The sequence below is a fragment of the Hylobates moloch genome, unplaced genomic scaffold, assembly GCF_009828535.3.
Source record: "Hylobates moloch isolate HMO894 unplaced genomic scaffold, HMol_V3 SCAFFOLD_20, whole genome shotgun sequence".
Lineage (NCBI taxonomy): Eukaryota > Metazoa > Chordata > Mammalia > Primates > Hylobatidae > Hylobates > Hylobates moloch.
The window spans coordinates 25332816-25355049 of NW_026652295.1; the positions used below are offsets into that span (position 1 = coordinate 25332816).

At 41.5% G+C, this 22234-nt stretch overlaps 3 protein-coding genes across 3 annotated transcripts; 1 reads left to right on the forward strand and 2 right to left on the reverse strand.

The window, feature by feature from the left end:
* Positions 1 to 514, forward strand: LOC131382129 (histone H4). The gene has a single exon (XM_058432397.1). It carries the CDS (start codon positions 36 to 38, stop codon positions 345 to 347), a length of 312 nt encoding a protein of 103 aa, XP_058288380.1. The 5' UTR covers positions 1 to 35; the 3' UTR covers positions 348 to 514.
* A 4745-nt stretch (positions 515 to 5259) lies between these two features.
* On the reverse strand, positions 5260 to 10385 carry LOC116459878 (histone H3.1). The gene is made up of 2 exons (XM_032140634.2): positions 10002 to 10385; positions 5260 to 5601 (listed from the first exon to the last, which is right to left on the reverse strand). Exons 1-2 carry the CDS (start codon positions 10346 to 10348, stop codon positions 5280 to 5282), a joined length of 669 nt encoding a protein of 222 aa, XP_031996525.2. The 5' UTR covers positions 10349 to 10385; the 3' UTR covers positions 5260 to 5279.
* Positions 10386 to 10947: 562 nt separating this feature from the next.
* Positions 10948 to 11918, reverse strand: LOC116459886 (histone H2A type 1-B). Its single transcript, XM_032140644.2, has one exon. It carries the CDS (start codon positions 11863 to 11865, stop codon positions 11473 to 11475), a length of 393 nt encoding a protein of 130 aa, XP_031996535.1. The 5' UTR covers positions 11866 to 11918; the 3' UTR covers positions 10948 to 11472.
* Between the last annotated feature and the right edge of the window lie 10316 nt (positions 11919 to 22234).

Below are 22234 nucleotides of genomic sequence, written 5' to 3' on the forward strand. Positions count from 1 at the left end.
CTCTCACTTGCTCTTGGTTCACTTCTTGGGAAGTCATGTCTGGACGTGGTAAGGGCGGGAAGGGTTTGGGCAAGGGGGGTGCCAAGCGCCACCGCAAGGTGTTGCGTGACAACATCCAGGGCATCACCAAGCCGGCCATCCGGCGTCTGGCCCGGCGTGGCGGTGTGAAGCGGATCTCTGGTCTGATCTACGAGGAGACTCGCGGGGTGCTCAAGGTGTTCTTGGAGAACGTGATCCGTGACGCTGTCACCTATACGGAGCACGCCAAGCGCAAGACGGTCACTGCCATGGACGTGGTCTACGCGCTCAAGCGCCAGGGACGCACCCTTTATGGCTTTGGCGGTTAAGGTTGCTGATTTCTCCACAGCTTGCATTTCTGAACCAAAGGCCCTTTTCAGGGCCGCCCAACTAAACAAAAGAAGAACTGTATCCATTAAGCCAAGAAGCTCAATGTATAATTAACATGAATGATACTGAGCTGACATCCTAAAAAGAAAAGATTACGGGAACTCCAAGTTTGCCCTCCACTCACTACATGTGGGTAGGGGAGCAACGATATTCCAACTCTGAAGAATGAGTGGAAAAAAAGTAGTGTTAAAAATTTGTATTAGTTTCCAAGGGACAAAGAGAAGCGCTGCCCAATCAATGAGCGCCATTCGTAGCTGTCAACCAATCAGAACTGATGAGCTAATATTTCCTGAGGCAAGCCAGAGAGCTGGAGGGGAAGCTAAGAAGCTTATTGAGAAACGATAAAACCCTGTTTCAGGAAAAAAAAAAATCTTTTTTAGGGATTATTAAATGAGACATTTAAGTATCCCTCAATCATGTACTGAGAGCAATACTAAATTTATCGCCACCAATACAATTTGCCTCTATTAAAAAGGCCCTGAAAATTGAAACTTCATTCAGACTCCTGGAATACCCAGAACACTAAATTCAGGGGAGATTAAAATCTGTTTTAGAGAGAAAAGGCACCTTTTTCAGTGTTAACGCGGCCTTCAGCAGTTTGCCTTTTTTTTTTTTTTTCCTTTACGTAGAAATGGAAATTTGGATGATAGAAATATTCTGAAATTAAATTGTGATGATGGTTGTACAACTAAGAAAACATGGTAAAATTCATTGAATTGTACCTAAAGTGGGCAAATTTTGTGGTATATTAAATATCAATAAAGCTGGTTATATACATACACATATATTTTTATATATGCAGAGAGAGAAATGGTGCAAGCAGGGTGGCAGGACATGAGGTTGGTAGCATAGGCAATGTTGGTCTGTGAAGGGCCACCTGTGCTAAACCTGGAAGCCTGGGGTTTGTCCAGTCAAGCCATTGTAGCCATAGTTTTAAAGGATGTTCCTGATGCAGTTATGTGTTCCAGTTAAGTACATCTAGCTTCAGAACTCAGCTGGAAAAGGGATGTGAACTTGAGGTTAGCTGATAGGGAAATATCTTACTGTCATCTGAGTAAATATTCACAAATGCCTCTCATTGTGCTGTTTTTGGTACCATTGTTATAGAGGACTGATTTCAGCCTCACTATGTTAGCTTCAGTGATGGATGTCTCTTTATTTTGAGATCCTGTTTTCTACCTGACAGTTTTCATCCAGGATTTCTTGAGGAATTACACAAGTACCCAGCTTGGCTTAATTTAAAACTGACAATGGAGAGAATTCATAGCTGCATCCTGAATGGTTTCAGGAATCAGAGGAGCAAAAATGAGCCTGGTATGGAGGGTGGGTCTTTCTTTGTTGGTATTTTAAAGATATTTATTGATCTCATATGCCAGATATTGTTGTAATCATTGGGGTACATAAGTTAGAAAATTTTAATTCCCTTTCCTGAATTCCAGAGTCAATGTAGAGGGGTGTGTGGATATAGATTACCCATACGGGAGGTACAGTCTCTGTAACAATAGCCATGACTAGCTCCTGTTATGTTTTGCCTGGCCTTTTTAGTTCATAGCATTGCTGATAGGTCATACGCATCTTAGGCATACTCACCAGCACCTTGGTCCTTCTTCAATCCTAACACTCATGCAGTCCTTGTTCAGAACAAACATAATGTTGCTTAATTTGCAACCCCTAGACTATCCCCCTAGATTTTCTAAAGAGAAACTGCACGCTGATTGCTTCAGGCAGTGGCAGGTCAAGGAATGAGATGGGGAATTGATTGTGTTAGCATTCTAGTGGGCTTAGTGGGGACCCTGGAGACTTACATAGAATATTCACGCATGCATTCATTTAACAAACCTCCATAAACTACCTGTTAAACGTCAGCCCTGTTCAAGGTGCTAGGGATACTTCTGGGACAAAACAAAGTCCCTACCTTCAAAAAATATATTCTAGTTGGGGGAGAGAGAACAAACACAAAATAAAATATATCTAGTTATATGTATTTTTTGTTAAATATATTGTTACATATATAGTTATAGGTGGGGAAATGTTATATATATATATATGCTATTGAGGATAGTCAGCTATATATACATGCTAAATGAGCAGAAAAGCTTATTATTTTACAAAGAATGATTATGGGAGGTCTCTTTCTTAAGGTTGGTATTTGAGGAGAGGCTTGAATGAAATGAGATCTAGAGCTATTCAGATATCCAGGACAAGACCCTTCTAGGGAAAAAGAATAAATATAAAGGTGCTGATGCTGGAAATGCTTGGTCCATTCCAGAAACAGCAAGGAGGTCGGTGAAGAGAAAGAACTCCGAAGAGAATGAGGTCAGAGGGTAGCCAGAGTACAGATCTAGTAGGGTCTCCTAAGTAGGTTGAGCAACTCACCCTAGTTTGCTTGGAACTTTCTAAGTTTCAGCACTGAAAGTCCTACACCCTGAGAAACCCGAGAGTCAGGCAAACTGTAATGGTTGGTCATCTTACTTGTAGGCTATGATAAGGATGCTGGTTTTTATTATGAAGGTGATGGAAAGCCAGTGGAATGTTTTCAGCAGACAGTGGACATAATACCTTCAAAAAGGATCACTGTTGATGCTGGATAGAAAAAAAACTGTATGACAGGGGGATTAAAAGTGAAAACAAAGATCAGTTTGGGGTCACTGTGGTCATTCAGACAAACCGCCATGGCAGCTTGCTCCTAGAGAAGCAGCAAAGAAAACAATGAAAGGAATTCTGATTGATTTTCAACAGAGCTGACTGCATTGGATGAAACTTGTAAGAAGCTCAGGACAAACAACATTGCACAATTCCTGGCTCAAGCTGCTTGAAGAATGGAGTTCTATTGATTGACGTGACAAATATCAGAGGAAGAACAGACTTGGTGTTTATGTATAAACATACTTATTTTGGACAAGTTTGAGATGCCCATTAGATATTCAAATAGATACATCAAATACGCAGTTGTATATGAGTCTAAAGATTTAAAGTCAGGGAGATGGTTTATAATTGCAAACATTTATTTAGAGACATTTTCACTCGTCTCCCAGACCTAAGTGTAATAGCATGATCTCAACTCACTGCAACTTCTGCCTCCCGAGTTCAAGCTATTCTCCTGTCTCACCCTCCCGAGTAGCTGGGATTACAGTCGTCCGCAACCATGCCCAGCTTTTTTTTTTTTTTTTTTCAGTAGAGATGGGGTTTCACAATATTGGCCAGGCTAGTCTCGAACCCCTGACCCCAGATGATGCACCCACCTCAGCTTTCCAAAGTGCTGGGATTACAGGCGTGAGCCACCGTGCCGGGCCTATTTTTCTTAAGCTTTATGTTTCGTTCTGAAGCTTGAAGGGGGTGGAAGCAAATTGATAGAATTTGAAGAGGTGGTTAGGCATCCTGGGAATGAGAAACAGCCGGATGCTGCCACTATCACAGGCTTTGACATTGCTAGAAGTTAACGTGGCACTTACAGCTAGGCCGTGGTGTTCTGTTGAACAAACTATTTCACAGAGCACAGAGCATGTAAGTGGTGAGGCTAGTTGAGTTAGCCAAGAAAAGTCCAAGAACTGAGCCAGAGTACACCAGAGTATGTAGTGGAGTACAGCTTTCTCATTCTTTAGTAGGGCTGTGTAGAGACATACTCTATTTTATGGATATACAGATCACACTCTAGTCCTTTCTGATGAAAACTTTACAGTTCCCACTCATTTACTATTACAAACAATGCTGCACTACATTATGTTTCAGTTTTTAGCCATCTCATCTGGTCTCAGCATTTATCTATCTGCTGATGACTCCCACATTTTTATCTCCAGCTCAGACCTCTCACCTGAACTCACTTATTCAACTGCCTGTTCACTATGTCCTCCTGTCAGGAGAGGCTTGTTAGCAAAGTAACCAGACAACAAAGTTGATTTTTTTTCTGAAGTAGCCATCAATATATTTCTGTTATTAAATCAAAGATGCTGAATATTTGGCTGACTTCTAAAAATCTGGTCACTTAACTTTGAAACACTTCCTAGGTGGTACAGTTTGAAACTTTCACAATTAAATGTTTTGGAATTTACAATTTAAGGCAGGAATAGAAGACTATTGGGTTCACACGTACAGTGAAGATGCAAGTCATCTAAGAATCTTTCATCAGAGGAGCTTCCATCTTATAGCTACTGCCACGGACCTCGGAGTCAGAGGAAATTTGCGTCCTTATTTATAAAACAGACTCCCTTAGTCTACTAAGTGGGAATTTACAAACTGCGTAGGCAGCCTGCTTAGGAGAGCCTCCAGCCTGAGGACTGAAAATAGCAAAGCAGCTTTAACCTCCAGGGAAGGGAGAGGTGACGTCACTCAGCAGGACGCCAAGCTCAACTAGAAATGGAAGTAAAGGCTTCTGGCGCTACGGGCAGGGGGCGGTTAAGGACGGCAGGTGTTACTACGGAGGCTAAAAGTACAGCTTTTGCGGACGTTGCTTAAGTCAGATACGCCTGGGAAAACACCTGACATCTATTTTAACCCACCTACTCAGTTGCAGGCGGCAAGCATCTTAGGCTCTCTCACAAATAATGCAAGGTTTTTAAAACTGAAAAGCCGAGGACTCAATTTATTGGACTCGCGATGCACGGTTAAGTTGCGTGATATGTCAAAACTGTAGCATTAAAGTTAATAGGTCACTTATCCCAGAGACCTCTTCTGCTTAGTGGACTTCTGCTTTAGCAGCCACTCAAACCAAAGAACCTGGTCTCTTCCAGCTGGCTTAATAGTTCCACATACTAGGTAAAGTAGCCGAGTAAAGCCATTAAGATATTAACACCCGAAAGAACACGATCACAGCTCTTTCTGAGAGGGAGTGGGCGGCCCTGAAAAGGGCCATTGGGAGGAAACTGACGAAAAAATTAACCGCCAAAGCCGTACAGAGTGCGTCCTTGACGCTTGAGCGCGTAAACCACATCCATAGCAGTGACAGTCTTGCGCTTGGCGTGCTCCGTGTAGGTCACGGCGTCCCGAATCACGTTCTCCAAAAATACCTTGAGAACACCACGAGTCTCCTCATATATCAAACCGGAGATTCGTTTAACCCCACCACGCCTAGCAAGGCGCCGAATAGCTGGCTTGGTAATGCCTTGGATGTTATCCCGCAGCACTTTTCGGTGGCGCTTGGCACCTCCTTTGCCCAAACCTTTACCACCTTTGCCGCGACCAGACATCGCTAAACAGCTTAGAATAAAGAAACCAGCTATGCAAAAACAAAGCAAGCCACGAGCATTTATACACGAGCATCGGACCTTATTGAGAACTGAAAGCGGGAGCGAGAATAAGGAGGCGTTGCTGCCTCACTCTTCGCTCCGCCCCTCGCGGGGCAGTGACCTAAGGACTGCAAGGGAGAACACAATAGTTTCACTTTTTAATCCCTTTAGTTTTTCCCTCCCGTTTACGACACTACTATTTGAATCTGAATTTATACCCTCGACTGAGAATTTTAGTAAGGGCTTATATTAAGGGCTTTCATTAATATGCCAGAGTGGTAAACTTTTTAAGTCTTTCAAGTGCTTGAAGACATATTCACTATTTAAAGGTACTCGAAAGAGCAGGCTTGAAACGATCACTCTGGCCTTATGTTTACTTGAAAGCTGACCTGTTTCTTAGAAGCAGTAGGTGAAATTCTTATATGAAAGATGTTCTCACTGTACTTTAAAAAAAGCAACATTCTGCTCAAGGATGGGAGGCTGAGGCCAAGAGAATTCTGTACAAACCTTGCACTAGCCCTTGCTGGTCGCTTCTCTACACAATTATATATTCTAGCCTAAATCCCTTTGCTTTAGCGCATTTTTACATTTTACTAATTGTCCAATTCATTATATAAGTAGCTAACTGCTTTTTTGGGCCTTCATTACCTTATGAGAGCACCTGTGTCACGTAAAACCTGTGTTAAATAAATGCATATACCTTTCTCCTGTTAATCCATTTTATATTAATTTAATTTGCTGGTCCAGCCAGAGCCCTAAGAGGATGGGGGTGGAGTTTTGCTATCTTTCACACTGTACTGTCTCGTTCAGAAGAGGGTGATTGTTAGCTCACTGCAACCGTGCCTTCATCTGTAAATCGGGTTACTTTTAATTAGCTAATGTGAACGAGGCATGAGAAAAGAGACTGTGGAAAAGAAATAAATATTACATAATATGGTTTAATTTTAGATGTTACTACTTAAAAAATCTGCTCACAGTTGGGATATTGTCCTGAACTCTCACTTCCGTGTTTTTACTCCCAACACTATATCGCTAGCAGCAACTATGTATGTATTAGTAAGGATTGTTTTTTTAAAATCACAGCCTGTAATAACGTAAAAGGTGTTGACAGATTCTGTTTTGCTTTTCATACGTGACATGTTAAAATTGTCCGAAAATATTCCTTTGTTCTCTTTTCCAAGGTGCAATACAATAGCAGCCTTTGTGCTTTCCTATAGCCAAGCCTGGAGTGTAGTTCAAATCTCCACACACGGTTCTCGCTGTTGTTTTAAATTTCCTGAAAACATTCGTAAATCACTTCTATTGGAAAAACTGCAAGGGCTACTGCTAAATTTTTAAGTCTGAAAAAGGCACCCCAAACTTGACTTCTTTCTCTGAGAATCTTAGCCGTCTCATCCAAATCTAACAAACCAAAACTGATTTTAGACTTCAACAGCATTAGCTGTAAACTTCAGCCTGCAGCATAACATCACTTTGTCCTGACTGGGCAGGAAAACCCCTGTTAAACTGTTTCAGGCGCGTCCGTGTGAAGGGACCACCAAACAGGGTTTGTGTGAGCAACAAGGCTGTTTATTCCACCTGGGTGCAGGCAGGCTGAGTCCGAAAAGAGTCAGCGAAGGGAGATAGGGGTGGGGCCGTTTTATAAGATTTGGGTAGATAGTGGAAAATTACAGTCAAAGGGGTTTGTTCTCTGGCTGGCAGGGGTGGGGGTCACAAGGTGCTCAGTGAGGGAGCTTTTGAGTCAGGATGAGCCAGGAGAAGGAATTTCACAAGGTAAAGTCATCAGTTAAGGCAGGAACAGGCCATTTTCACTTCTTTTGTGATTCTTCAGTTACTTCAGGCCATCTAGATGCATACGTGCAGGTCACAGGGGATATGATGGCTTAGCTTGGGCTCAGAGGCCTGACAAACTGAACAACTGGGAACAATCAACATTTAATGCACACAATCTCTATGTTGTAGGGAGGCAAAATTTTACCTCTACTCTGTTAGGGTCTCCAACTGGACCTGATAATTAATTTGCCATAAAACAGATTAGCTGAATGAAAGCATACAAATGTATTTAATGTAAATTTTATGGGACAGGAGAACCCTCATGAAAAAGTGAAGACCCAAAGAAATGGCAAAAGCTAAATGCTTTCACATTAAGTTAAAGAGAGGCAATTGTGGGAAAGTAAACCATATGAGGAGATTAAAGGAAAATATTATTTTAACAAGGTTTGTTTGTGTATAGAAGTCTCTCGGCTATGACTCCCTGCTGTGTTTGTGCAGAGTTATCTCATCTATGACTCCGTGCTGAAGAATATTTCTTTTCTCCTGGTACAAGGAGAGCATTTTTCACATTGGAACTTTTATCTCCTGTTTTCAGAAAGAAAAGGTTAGAAGAATTCCCTTAAAATTGCTGTTTTTGAAGTGCCTTTAGCTCAAAAGAATCCTGATCCCACAGTGGTCTATTTTTGGATGGTATGTTCTGCAAACAACACCCCCTTTTTGTCTCCAATCTCACCTTAATTACTCCTCTAATACAAAACAATAGATTCTTAATATAATATTAACATGTTTGCACTACTCACAAATACAAAATGCTCAATAAATTTTCTTTCACAAATGAGAATTTCATCCATTCGTTAATTTTAAAATATCAACTGTAAATGAAGAGTTACAGCAGAATCCTTGTTCTGTTGAGGAGGAGGCAAAGAATGTAAGTGAGGGAGTGAACAGCTGGACTGAGCTACCACCCCCTGTCCATCTGATCCTCAGACAGTAATGTCACTTTTTTCTTTTATGCTATTCGTCAGACCCAGTACCTCCAACACCTTTGTTTCCTACAGATGAAGAAAATATAAAAAGTCAAGCACTATACATCAGATCCAGCACACCTATAACTGGAAAGAAAATACTTGACCTTCAGCTGGGCCCAGAGCTTGTGGGTAGTCACGTTGGCATAGACCAAGTCCATTGGCATCTCTAACATACTCTATGGATAACAAATGTCTATGCCAGGTAGAGTCGCTTGTATAAGAGTCAAGAAAAACGAAACACAAAACACACAGACATATTCATTTTCATAGTTTTTAAAATGCAAATACTACTTTATAAACCAAAAAGTAAACGATGCAATTCAAATTTAATCTTTTGTGTGTGTGATTTGTTGTTGACAGTTGGTCAGGTGATTTTTAGTATGGTACATCAATTTACATTCTAGATGTAGGCCAAGAAAGAATGTTAGGTGTAAAAAATATTTATTGTAAAAAAGAATGTGAGGCAAGGTCTTTGGAATGAGTAGTTTTAATGTTGGACATTCTGTGGTTGTTCTAAAGTTAGTTTGCAAAATGTGATGTAAAAGCTATATGATAAAAAAACTACAATCATATAAAATATTAAAATTTTACAGTAAACATTACTTCTGTTTACATACAGTATTCCCATCCCTATAAATTTTCTTCCAGTACTCAATCCCCAACCTCCAAAAAACCGAAAAGCAAGATCAACAGAAAGAAAATGGTTACAACTTGTAAATTCTAGATTTTAATAGTTAACTACAGGCAAGAACTACTGAAAAAAAAAAAAAAATGTGGCATGTCATGGTGCATAGTCCTAGAGGAGACAAAGCAATGCAAGCAGCTAGACTATTTACAAGCAAAGCCACACATATAAAATAATTCATATATAAGGGATTAAATTATGCTTGGTCGACAGACTGACAGATTTAAAGTTGGTAGCCTAGCTATGGATAAAATGAGAGAGCCAGTTAGATCCCTGCCTCACATTTTGCACCAGAATAAATTTCAGGTTAATGTGAACAGCCAAATGAATTTAAAAGTATATATATATATATTATATGAAAAAACCTAGGGGACTATGTATTGAGCTGAGAAAATCCTTCTAAGCATTTTGAGGAAGACATTGGAACTCACAAGATTCAACTTTCCAATCTTTTCAAAGCTTTGCAAAAATGCGTAGTAAGCGCCAGTTAACTACTTACCAGATTTTTCCCTTACATTCTTAGTCCTACAAAGTTTAGAAAAATGCTAATCATAGCAAGCTAGAGGCCTGAATGACAGTGGACTTATACAGCTTCTCTCCAAATAGTACCTTTGAGGTTAGAAATAGCCTACATGCAAAACTGATCAAATCGTTATTTCTGTTAAAGAATTTTAAGAATATGGTCTAAGCTTTCTGGGGGTCCATTAGAAGTTTGTTGTTACAACAAAAACGTAATTGTCACAGCTACTTTCGTTGGAATAATTGGGTGGCTCTGAAAAGAGCCTTTGGGTTTTGAAACTGATAAAAAAGCAACTTTACGTCTACGCTCTCTCTCCGCGAATGCGGCGAGCGAGCTGGATATCCTTGGGCATAATAGTCACGCGCTTGGCATGGATGGCGCAAAGGTTTGTGTCCTCAAAGAGCCCTACCAAGTAGGCCTCGCAAGCCTCCTGCAACGCCATCACCGCTGAGCTCTGGAAGCGAAGATCGGTCTTGAAGTCCTGAGCGATTTCTCGCACTAGACGCTGGAACGGCAGCTTCCGGATCAGCAGCTCGGTCGACTTCTGGTAGCGGCGGATCTCGCGCAGAGCCACAGTGCCCGGACGGTAGCGGTGAGGCTTTTTCACGCCGCCGGTAGCCGGCGCGCTCTTGCGAGCAGCCTTAGTAGCCAGCTGCTTCCGCGGCGCTTTACCGCCGGTGGACTTGCGAGCTGTCTGTTTAGTACGAGCCATGGCAAACAAACAGAAAAGCCTGCCTGTAGAGACGTCTGTGGAGAAGAAACAGCTACTCTTCTTTTATAGAGTCAGACCACCAACTATTGGACACAAGAAAATTCAAAAATCCCCGCGCCCTGCTTGGATTGGTCCATCTCTGTGCCTGGTTGCAGATTGAGAGGGGCTCCTGTCCATTACCGTAGCTACTCTGACGTCATTTTGTTAACCCCTTAGCTGCTATATCCACTGTGGACAAGTCTTGTACTGGAAAAGCTTCCTAAAGTCTTAAAATTTACAACCACACAAAACAACGCGGAAGCCTCCAATTGTTTCTAGTTAAAATATAAAAAGAAATCAGAGAATATCGGAGACGATTAGGGAAATTTGCATATGCGCTTTATTTAAAATGATATTTTCCTGGGCGTGGCATAAGAAGTGTGGGCAATTGGAAAAATGCTCTTGGCCGGGCATGGCGGCTGTCGCCTGTAATCCCAGCTACTCGGAAGGCTGTCAAGAGGATCGCTTGAGCCCGAGTTCGAGGTTACAGTGAGCTGTTATCACGCCGCTGCACTCCAGCTTGGGCTACAGAGCGAGACTCCACCTCAGAACAAAGCAAAACATCCCCAAACTGGAAAAAAGCTCCTTATTTTGGGAAATACATACTCAAATGTTCAGTGGTAATGTGTATGCTCTCAATTGTGTATGCCATCAATTGCTACAGCAAATGCTATGACATTTTCAAACTGTTTTAACGTGTGGGGTATGCGGGTTTTAACACTTCCATTTTAAAGATAGCTAGGAATGCACTTATGGGTGTAATTTCTTTCCTCTAAAATGTAGTAACTACCGTGTGTGAAACTTAACATGAATCACCCCTGTAAACATGTTTTTCGTGCTGCATGGCACTTCTCCCACATACCTAGAGTTCCTGGGGTTTCTATGGATCTAATTTCTGCAGGACAAATTACTAAAAGTGCCACACTCAAAACCATTAAAAACACCTCAAAAACATCTTTATGGGCGGCATAATCTAAAGCACAACAGCTCCCTTAATGGAAGTCGTAGGTGGCTCTGAAAAGAGCCTTTGTTGTTAGCCTGATTTCGTCTGACAGAAAAACAGCAGTGTATGAAGCGTTAACACTTCACTTTCCCTTGGCCTTATGATGGCTCTCAGTCTTCTTGGGCAGTAGCACTGCCTGAATATTCGGCAGAACGCCACCCTGCGCGATGGTCACACGCCCCAAAAGTTTATTAAGCTCCTCGTCGTTGCGGATAGCCAATTGCAGGTGGCGCGGGATGATGCGGGTCTTCTTGTTGTCGCGGGCCGCATTGCCCGCCAACTCCAGGATCTCGGCGGTCAGGTACTCAAGCACCGCCGCGAGATACACCGGCGCGCCGGCTCCGACGCGCTCGGAGTAGTTGCCTTTGCGGAGCAGGCGGTGCACTCGGCCCACGGGGAACTGCAAACCTGCACGAGAAGAGCGAGTCTTAGCCTTGGCACGAGCTTTGCCGCCTTGTTTGCCGCGACCAGACATAGCTACTTCAGATAAGCTGAAAAAATCGCCAGAAGAAAATGTAACGAAACTACATTAGGACGGAAGGCAGAAAAGTATTTATACTGACTGGAGGTAGACTGTGGGGAATTCTCCCATTGGCTAATGTGAAATACCCAATGGGAAATCAGAATCTGCATCCTTCATTTGCATGTAATCCTTCCGTCTGGTGTAAGGTTTATATTTGACCCAATCCCCAGTCTGGCTTGACGAGCCTTCGACTTGAATACTAATAATAATTTACCGAATTAGGATTTTGTCAAAATACCTTTTTTAAGCACGAGTGGAGGTTTTGTTCTGGTTATTTTGACTTTCAGCTGCTCGTGTTTTTCTAGGATTGTGACTCATGCTTTTGGAAAGGAGTGGACTCCTACCAATTTCTAAATAGATATTTAAGAGGTCCTTCAAATCGGGCGCAGTGGCTCATGCCCGTAATCCCAGCACTTTGGGAGGCCGAGGACGGCGGGCCAGGCGTTCGAGACCAGCGTGGACAACATGGAGAAACCCTGTCTCCAGTAAAATACCAAAAAAGGAACGGAAAAGAAAAAAAAGCCGGGCTTGCTAGTTAGTGCACGCCTGTAGTTCCAGTTACTCGAGAAGCTGAGGTGGGAGGATCGCTTGAACCCGAGAGGAGGTGGTTGCAGTGAGTTCACATAGAGCCACCACACTCCAGCGTGGGCGACAAAGCCATAAGACTGTCTCAAAGAAAAAAAAAGGGGGGAGGAGGGAAGAAAAGCGAATACCCCAAATCCCAGTGAACTGTAGAAGCTTATAAGCTCTCTGATTCATAAGGGAGAGAGAAGGGGGATGTAGGCAACTTAGGGGAGAGTATGTGATTTGGGAGAAAAATAAATGGGTGTGTCAAAGAATAGGTGACAGCTGTGACAAAGTCTGTTTAGATAGTGTTAACCGCCAGTGTCCTCTCCTGTGATACACTTAATCTTCTCTGGTTGATGAGATTCCCCAGGGAAGTGAATCTGAACAACTAAATTCCTTTTTGAATTTTTTTTAATTTTGAGATTTTTGATTAGAAGAGTTCAGAGAAAGCTCCTCCTTGAATTTACTGTTTCCTAGGTGCCCTCAGTTCAAAGAAATCAGCATAATACAGTGGCACATTTTTGAGTTGCATTTCCTGAACTTTTTCACAACACTGAATGAGGAGTCTCTGGAATCTTTCAGGAAATGAGAGAACAAACATTCCACAATACAGAAATACTCAAAATGGGATTATTATTATAAAAGTGTTTCTCTGACCTTCTGCCTTCCTGTCTCTAAGTCCCATTCTCCCCAAAGGCTAGCCATAGAAACCAGAATTCCTCCTCAAGGTAGGCCATACAAACCAAAACTCCTTTTCCCCAGAGCCAGCCATAAAACATAAAAATATTACTCTAACCTACCTTGTTTGCCTGTAGGTCATAAGATCCCCCCATTCTAAAAGAGGGTCTTGTCCGATAACCAGAAGGAAGGAATGCTGCACTGAGAGGTCAAAAAGAATCTTGACAGACAAGCCTTGCGGGGCTTCCCCACTCATTCTGTTAGCATTAGATCGTACCCTATACAGCTGTTTATATTGTTGAACCTAAGCATAAAAATGGCCAATTTCCCCTGTATCATTCAGTCTTAATTCTAAAATCTCCTGTAAAATTGTGATGAAATAAAGGTATATGCCTTTTCTCCAATTAATCTGTGTTTTGCCAGTAATTTTCAATAAACCTTGGGAGAGCAAAGGGGAAGTTTTTCCTTGCCCCGGACAATATTATTACAGTCATTGCCTGACTCTCCTGTTGAGGAACCTAAAATCAAGACAGATTGCCTAGAGAAATCTTGGTGTTTTTCCATGAGATATTCCATGAGATAGGAGCAGATGGAGTACAGATGAAGATGGATTAATTACTCCAGGAATTTCTGAGGTATCTACTACTTCTATCTGTCGTCTACTTATACTGAAACAGGATGGCAGAAGGAAAAAGAAACATGAGTGTAAGAAAATCTGCTCCTGGCCGGGCACGGTGGCTCATGCCTGTAATCCCAACACTTTGGGAGGCCAAGGTGGGCAGATCACTTGAGGACAGGAGTTCGTTACCAGCCTGGCCAACATGGTGAAACCCCAGTCTTTACTAAAAATACAAAAAATTAGCTGGGCGTGGTGGTGGGAGCCTGTTAATCCCAGCTACTGCATAGGCTGAAGCAGGAGAATCGCTTGAACCCTGGAGACAGAGGTTGCAGTGAGCCAAGATCATGCCACTGCACTCCAGCCTGCGCAAGAGCGAAACTCCGTCTCAAAAAAGAAAAATCTGCTTCTAAGGCAACGTTGTCACAGAACTATGGATTTGATTCAGAGAAACTGTCAGGAGACTAAAAGTGCTCATTTTTAGTTTGTTTTTTGCCTTTTCCCAATTCCCAAGTCTTCTGACTCTGGTGATATCTTTCCCTTTACAATATTCAACCTCCCTTTTCAAAATTATAATGATCTTCACCCTCAACAATAGCCGTAAACATCAGTAACCACTGGCTCATTTTCTTTGAAAAGGTGCAAGATTCATGATGGAGATGTTAAAAAGTTATCTCAGATACTGCCCTAAAGAGATTATACTCTGAGAAGGGAGGACTTACATACATGAAGATTACATAGCAGTGCACATTCTGCACACAAAATAAAGATTTTGAGCAATAAATCATACGAAAGCACATGGAAAAGAAGATTGATCACTGTAAATTAGAAGGAGTTAGAGAGTTCATGAGGGAGATGTATATCCAGCATTATTAGTTCAGCATATATTTACTGAAAACCTGCTAAGTGCCAGAGAGTGTTCTAGGTGCAGGGAGCATAGCAATGAAAAAGCAGACAACCTGTTTCCTTAGGGTGCTACTTGTCTTGTAGGGGGAGGTGCACAATAAGGTAAATACATAGTGAAAATGTAGAGATAAGTGATGAGTGCTATGGAGAAAAATAAAGGAGATAAGAAAAAAGAATAGGAATAAGGAGAGAAAGTTTCATCAGGAGAATGTCATTTGAATTCAGACCTGAGGGCAATGAAGAAGCCAGCCAAGTAGGAAGGATAAATACTTCGATAAAATGCTGGATGTGTTCGAAGCCCAGAAAATGTCAGGAACCATGGGTCAGAAGGTACAGCTATTCTAACTTCCTAAACAAACCGTAGACCATTTTGGAAAGAGCCTTGGATATGTACAGGGCTAGATAAAATTGAAACCAAGATTAAGGGTAGCTTCAAAAACTCAGACTAGAAAGCAGGAGTACATCCAGTCACAATATCAGTAATCTATATACTCCACCGAGCCATGGATGAGAAAAACTCTTCTTCTCATCCAAGTTACCTTGAATTTGGCAAACCAACGAGTGCCTGGCATGTGCTATTAGCAAAACAACTTGATGGCAATCCTTTCAGTAAGTGCTTCAAAAACAGTAAATTCTAGGCACTTGCCTTCAAACTTCAAAAAACATACAAAAGGCAGATATTGGGGAGGGAAATATTGGGGGTTATTTATTCCATATAAATATAAGAGGAAAATAAGTTGTTTCCCAATAACAACTCCAACACCAGGAGCAGAGAAAGTAAGACAATCTGATGCCTTGTGGTTTGCAAAAACAATAAAAAAAATCTCTTAATTGCATAATACAATTCACCCTTGAACACTCTCCAAATCAGTGCCCACTAGCTACAAGTAGGTACTGTGAAGTTGAAAAAGGGTACTTCAGATTGAGCTATTCTGTAAATATGAAATAGACTTAGTGTGTTAGTTCGTTCTTGCATTACTATAAGGGAATCCCTGAGACTGACTAATTAATAAAGAAAAGTAATTATTTTTGGCTCACGGTTGTGCAGGCTGTGCAGGAGGTGTGGTGCAGGCATCTGCTACTGGCAAGGCCTCAGGAAACTTCCAATCATGGTGGAAGGTGAAGAGGGAGTAGGCATATCATATGGTGAGAGCTGAGCGAGAGAGATGGGGGAGGTGTCACACTCTTTTAAAGAACCAGATCTCTTGTGAACTCAAAGTGAGAACCCATTCATTACCCTGAAGAGTGCGCTTCATGAGGGGTTCACCCTCACGATCCAAAAACCTTTCACCAGGCTTCACTTGAACATCAGAGATTACATTTCAACATGAGATTTAGAGGGGACAAATATCCAAACCATATCACTTAGTATGAAGAAAGAATGTAAAACATCTCACTAATAATTATGCATATTGAATACATGTTATAATGACATTTTGACTATAAAAGTTAAAGAAAATATACTATTGAAGATATTCAAAAATTTAAAAATACATATATAATTTGTAGTACATTGCTACTGGACAGTGGAACCTCTAACAGTGTTCCAAATGTGGCCTGTGTATGTGTATGATGTAGGAGGGATCAGTCATCTAAGATGATCATAATGTAGTTACTTAGTCCATTTTGTGATACTATAACAGAATACCACAGACTGGCTAACTTTTAAAGAAAAGAAATTTATTTCCTACTGTTCTAGAACCTGGGAAGCCAAGGGCATGGCATTAGTATCTGGTGAGGGCCTTCTTACAGCATCATAACATGTTGAGAGAGCAAGAGTATGTGTGTCAGCTCAGGTGTCTCTTCCTTTTCTTATAAAGCCACCAGTCTAAAGGAAATCAAAATGTTTTACCCCAAAATATATTTCTATGACATATTTTGAAATGGCTGCTGCTTGGCCAGCAGGCAGCAATGGGCTTGCAAAGCTGCCTTAAATGGGAAAAATTTTACATCTGTAGAGAATCTCCATTAATGCAGCCATGCCTCCTCCCCTTTCTATACCTTTCCCCAGATCCAGGAGAGATTGAGAGTCTGACACTTAAAAATCGTAAAAGAAACATTTACCATCTATTCTTTCTGAGGGAGGCTTCACCTACATAACAAGGCCACCTTTGCAAGCCAAACCTCTTTTGCCTCGCATAACCTGTTTTACCAGAATCTAAGCCCCAATTCTTTCTGTGATCTGAAAATGGTATATAAGCGTCTATAACTCACTGGAAAGTTAGGTAGTTAATTCTGAATCCTCCCACGTAGACACGTTAGATAATTGGGTATGCCTTTTCACCTATTAATCAATCTGCCTTGTCAGTGATTTCTGGCAAACATTTAGTGGGCCAGGAGACTATGGTTCCCACACTACCCTTCATGAACTTAAGCCCTAAGATATCAATAATTGCATTAAATGTGTATGGTGTAAATACACCCATAAAAAACAGTTTGGCTGGGCGCAGGGTCTCACACCTGTAATCCCTGCACTTTGGGAGGCCGAGGCCGGCGGATCACTTGAGGTCAGGAGTTCGAGACCAGCCTGGGCAACATGGTGAAGCCTGTCTCTACTAAAAATACAAAAATTAGCCGAGCGTGGTGGCGCATGGCTGTAATCCCAACTAGTCAAGAGGCTGAGGCAGGAGAATCCCTTGAACCCAGGAGGCGGAGGTTGCAGTGAGCTGAGACTGTGCCACTGCACCCCAGCCTGGACAACAAGAGTGAACTCTGTCTCAAAAAAAAAAAAAAACAACTGTACACTGTCTGCAAGAATCTCACTTCAAATATAAACATAACGCAGGTTGAAATTAAAGGCTGCAAAAAAGATAAGCCATATAAACATCAGCCCAAAACTGCAAGAGTATCTGTATTAATAATATCTGTGATCTGAAAGACCAAAATAGATGCCCCTATACCAACTAAGACAGACTCTAAGATTAAGGAAACAAAGTTACCTACTGGTTGAGCATTCATAGCTTGGCTGGCATGGCAAATTCCTAAATTCCAAAGACCACCAAAAAACTCACACTTGCTAAATTCCTTAACTATAGGAGCTATCAGAAACCCTCCTAACTGATTTCAGTCCAGGCCACTACAACTCTGATTGGATAGAGGACCGCCTTGACACACATTCTATTCTTACATGTAACTGTAGACCTTAAGCCATTTTCAGCCAGCTTATAGAGGCAGCACATAAACTGTCTTTGTTCCTATAGTTCACCTTTTGATGTAAAGACCTAAATTCTACCTCATCTTAACCTAAATTTTAACCTCAAAGTGAACATGGGAGGTATGTTACATGTGTTTATCCATTGTGAGTGCACTTGGCACCCCTCATAATATATATAACTACCCCCCCAAACGTTCTGAATATGTATGGCTCTATTGTGTGATATATATCCTATGAAGCATAAAAGTAACCAGTCTGCTCCTTCTCCCCAAAGAGAGAGTAATTTTGGCAGGTTCTGGGACCATCTCTTCCTGGCTTGCAAATTAGTATCGCCAGGAAATCTCTCCTTTCTACTCTTTGGCCATCCTGGTGGTCTTTTGGATGATATATCAGATAAGTATATTTCAGAGCAAAGAAAATTACTAGGAACAGACAGGGATATTACATAATGATAACAGGGTCAATCCAATACGAAAAACAAGCAATTCTAAATGTATATGTACCAAATAACAGAACTGCAAAATATGTGTAGCAAAAACTGATAGAACCAAAAGGAGAAATAGACACATACATGATTTGAAGGTAGAGATTTTAACACCCCTCCCCCAATAATTGATAGAACAACGAAACAAAAAAATTACCAAATGTATAGAACTCAGTAAGTGGGTATATTACTTGTTCTAATCTGTAAAACAATGATAATAATAGTACTCACACTTCATTGAGTTTTGGTGAAGACTGAATGAATTTATACTTGTAAAGAACTTAGAAAAGTGGCTGGGCCCAGTGGCTCATGCCTGTAATCCCAGCACTTTGGGAGGCTGAGGCAGGCGGATCACCTGAGGTCGGGAGTTTGAGCCCAGTCTGACCAACATGGAGAAACCTCATCTCTAATAAAAATACAAAATTAGCCAGGCATGGTGGCGCATGCCAGTAGTCCCAGTTACTGGGGAGGCTGAGGCAGGAGAATTGCTTGAACCCTGGAGGCGGAGGTTGCAGTGAGCCGAGATCGCACCCTTGCACTCCAGCCTGGGCAACAAGAGCGAAACTCTGTCTCAAAAAAAAAAAAAAAAAAAAAAAAAATCTTAGAAATGTAACTGACATAGCATAAAACATAATAATCTTTTAATACATGGAGCTATCTATTTAAAATAATGTATATAAGGCAACATCCCAAAAGAAACTTGGCAAGAATCATGAGTAATCAAACCATAATAGAAGAAATGTTATTAATCAAAATGTACAGTCTCAAATAATAATTGTCTTAAAAATAAAAACAACAATGAGATTTAATTGTTCATGTCTTCAATTTGAACAGACCAACACACACACTGTTCAAGAGCATTTGTGGATGTCAGGAAAAAACACCCTGTTGGTGAGAATGTAAACAGACTTTCAAGAGGCAACTTGGTAACATACATTAAAAACCAAAATATGTATGTCAATGGATGCATGATTCCTATCTCTATTTTTGCCCTTACAGCAATCTTGTGTGTAGAGAACTACTGAAAAGCATTTTCATGGTAACATGGTTTATAATTTTTAAAAAGGGAAGGTCAATGAATAAAGGGCAATTATCTACTTCCCTAGAATGAAATGCAGTAATGAAAATAATCATTAGAATCTCTTTTATTAATTTAAAAGGATACTAGAAAAGTGAAATATAATCTCACTTTACGTATTGGTTTGTATAGACTTGCACAAGATAAAATTTCTGTAAGATTGGTCACCAAAATGTCCTGAATGATAAAATTACAATTAATGTTCATATTGTAGGGGAAAAGAAAATTCTTTTTTTCTCACCCATCAGTAAGTTCATGCTTGAGGCCCCTCTACAAAAAGACAGATTGGTCGGGTGCAGTGGCTCACGTCTGTAATCCCAGCACTTTGGCAGGACGAGGCGCGCGGATCACGAGGTAAGGAGATTGAGAACATCCTGGCTAACACGGTGAAACCCTGTCTCTACTAAAAATACAAAAATTAGCTGGGCATGGTGGCACGTACCTGTGGTCCCAGCTACTCAGGAGGGTGAAGCAATAGAATCTCTTGAACCTGGGAGGCGGAGGTTGCAGTGAGCCGAGATCGCGCCATTTGCACTCCAGTCTGGGTGACAGAGCAAGGCTCAGTTTCAAAAAAAAAAAAAAGATTAGCAAGAGAAAAGCAAACAAATGTATTTAATATAAGTTTTATATTACATGGGACCCTTCAGAAATGAAAACTCGACGGAAGCGGGAAACCTGTGAATTTTTATGGTAAGTTTTGTGAAATGCATAGTTGTGGATTAATATGATTGACAGTAGGCATATGATCTAATGGTAATAAACTGAAGGGGACATAGCAAGGCTTGTTTGTTAATTACCTATTAACCATCAGCCGAGTATCAGCAGAGACAGCAAAACATTCTAGTTTTGAGTTAGAAGACCTAGGTTTTTGTTTTGGCTTATCAATTATGGGTATTGCTTTAGATAAAACATCAAGTATTCTTGATTTCTGATTTCAAAAATAAAAAAGAAAAAAAGAGAAGAAAAGTGTCAGAGTCATTTGAACCAGAGTAACTCCATTTTAAGTGAGGGCTAGGAAAATGAGGCTGAGACTTGCTGGGCTGCATTCCCAGAAAGTCAGTCATTCCTAGCTTCTAGATGTTTACGGTTAAGGGAACAAATAAATAATGTTTACTAAACAGACTCAGAATTGGGAGTGTCCAGATATCCCTATATCTGGAGAACAAAGCCATTTTTAATTTTGTTTAAAGATAATAATGTCGATTCTTGCAAAATATAGTAACTAACAAAATCAATCCTTTATCACAAACCCCTGTAGCAGAGCACATCTCCCCATATATACAAGCATTGTACCTAGGGTGGATGCCTTCCTCCTCTTACTTTCGGGAATGTCCTGCTCTGTCTATGGAGTAGCTGCCCTTTCACCACTTTACTTTCTTAGTAAACTTGCATTTACTTTGCACTGCGGACTCACCATGAACTCTTTCTTGCGTGGGATCCAAGAACCCTCTCTTGGGGTCTGGATGGGGACCTCTTTCCTGTAACATATTTCTGGCCACCACAGAAGGGACTATAGTACAGAAACCCTGACCCAACAGCTACCTTTGGGTAAGTGTTGGAGTTCTGTAACAAAGGAAGAAGGCAGGCAGGCAAAAAATTTATGAAAGAACATACGACAAAATAATTTCTACTTCAAAACTTCATATTTTTTTAATTTTTTTTAATGAGTCATGCTGTTTTTTTTTGGCGGGGGTGCGTATCTCATTCTGTCGCTCAGGCTGTGGCAGCGCGATCTTGGCTTGCTGCAACCTCTGCCTCCCGGGCTCAAGTAATCCTCCCACCTCAGCCTCTACAGTAGCTGGAACTATAGGCATATGCCACCACGCCCAGCTAATTTTTTGTAGAGACTGGATTTCGCCATGTTGCCTAGGCTGGTCGCGAATTGTGAGCACAAGTGATCTTCCTGACTAGGTCTCCCAAAGTGCTGGGATTACAGGCATGACGCTCCTCACCTGGCCCAAAAGTTCATTTTGAAAATGCTTGTATTACCAGGTCTCACTTCTCTGGGAAAAGATCCTAAATATCAGTTTCTTAAACTGCAGCCTCACTTCCTTAGTAATGTTTTTGGGGGAGGTGGTCGTTTTATAATTAAAAAAAAATGTAGATTTTTAAGCCAAGCGTCACTTTCACAAGGGTAGTTTGCATATACAGTACTAGGATGGGAAGTGCTTCACTTGCAGTTGTTCACTGACATTTTGTGTGGCATCCAGATTATTTTTTATTTTTTATTTTTGAGACAGGGTCTGTCCTCACCCAGACTGGAGCGCAGTTGTGCCATCACAGCTTACGGCAACCTCCACCTTCCAGGCTCAAATGATCCTCCCACTTCAGCCTCCCCAGTAGTTGGGACTACAGAAATGTGCCACCTGGCGTGGTTAATTTTTAAATTTTTGGTGGAGACAAAAGGTCTCACTAAGTTGCCCAGACTGGTCTTGAGTTCCTAGGCTCAAGTGATCCTCCCACCTTGGCCTCCGAAAGTGCTGGTATTACAGGCGTGAGCTGAACCACACCCGGCCCAGCATCTCTTTTAAAAGATTCTTACAAATTAAATCTGGGCCGGGCGCGGTGACTCATTCCTATAATCCCAGCACTTTGGGAGGCCAAGGCGGGAGGATCACTTGAGCCCAGGAGTTCGCTTGACTAGCCTGGGCAACAAAGTAAGACCCTTTGCCTCCACAAAAAAATTACAAAATTAACTGGGTGTGGTGGCGCATTTCTGTAGTCCCAGCTACTCAAGGGGCTGAAGTAAGAGGATAGCTTGAGCTGGGTAAGTCGAGGCTGCAGTGAGCTATGATGGCACCTGGCCGACAGAGCAAGGCCCTTTCTCAAAACAAAAAA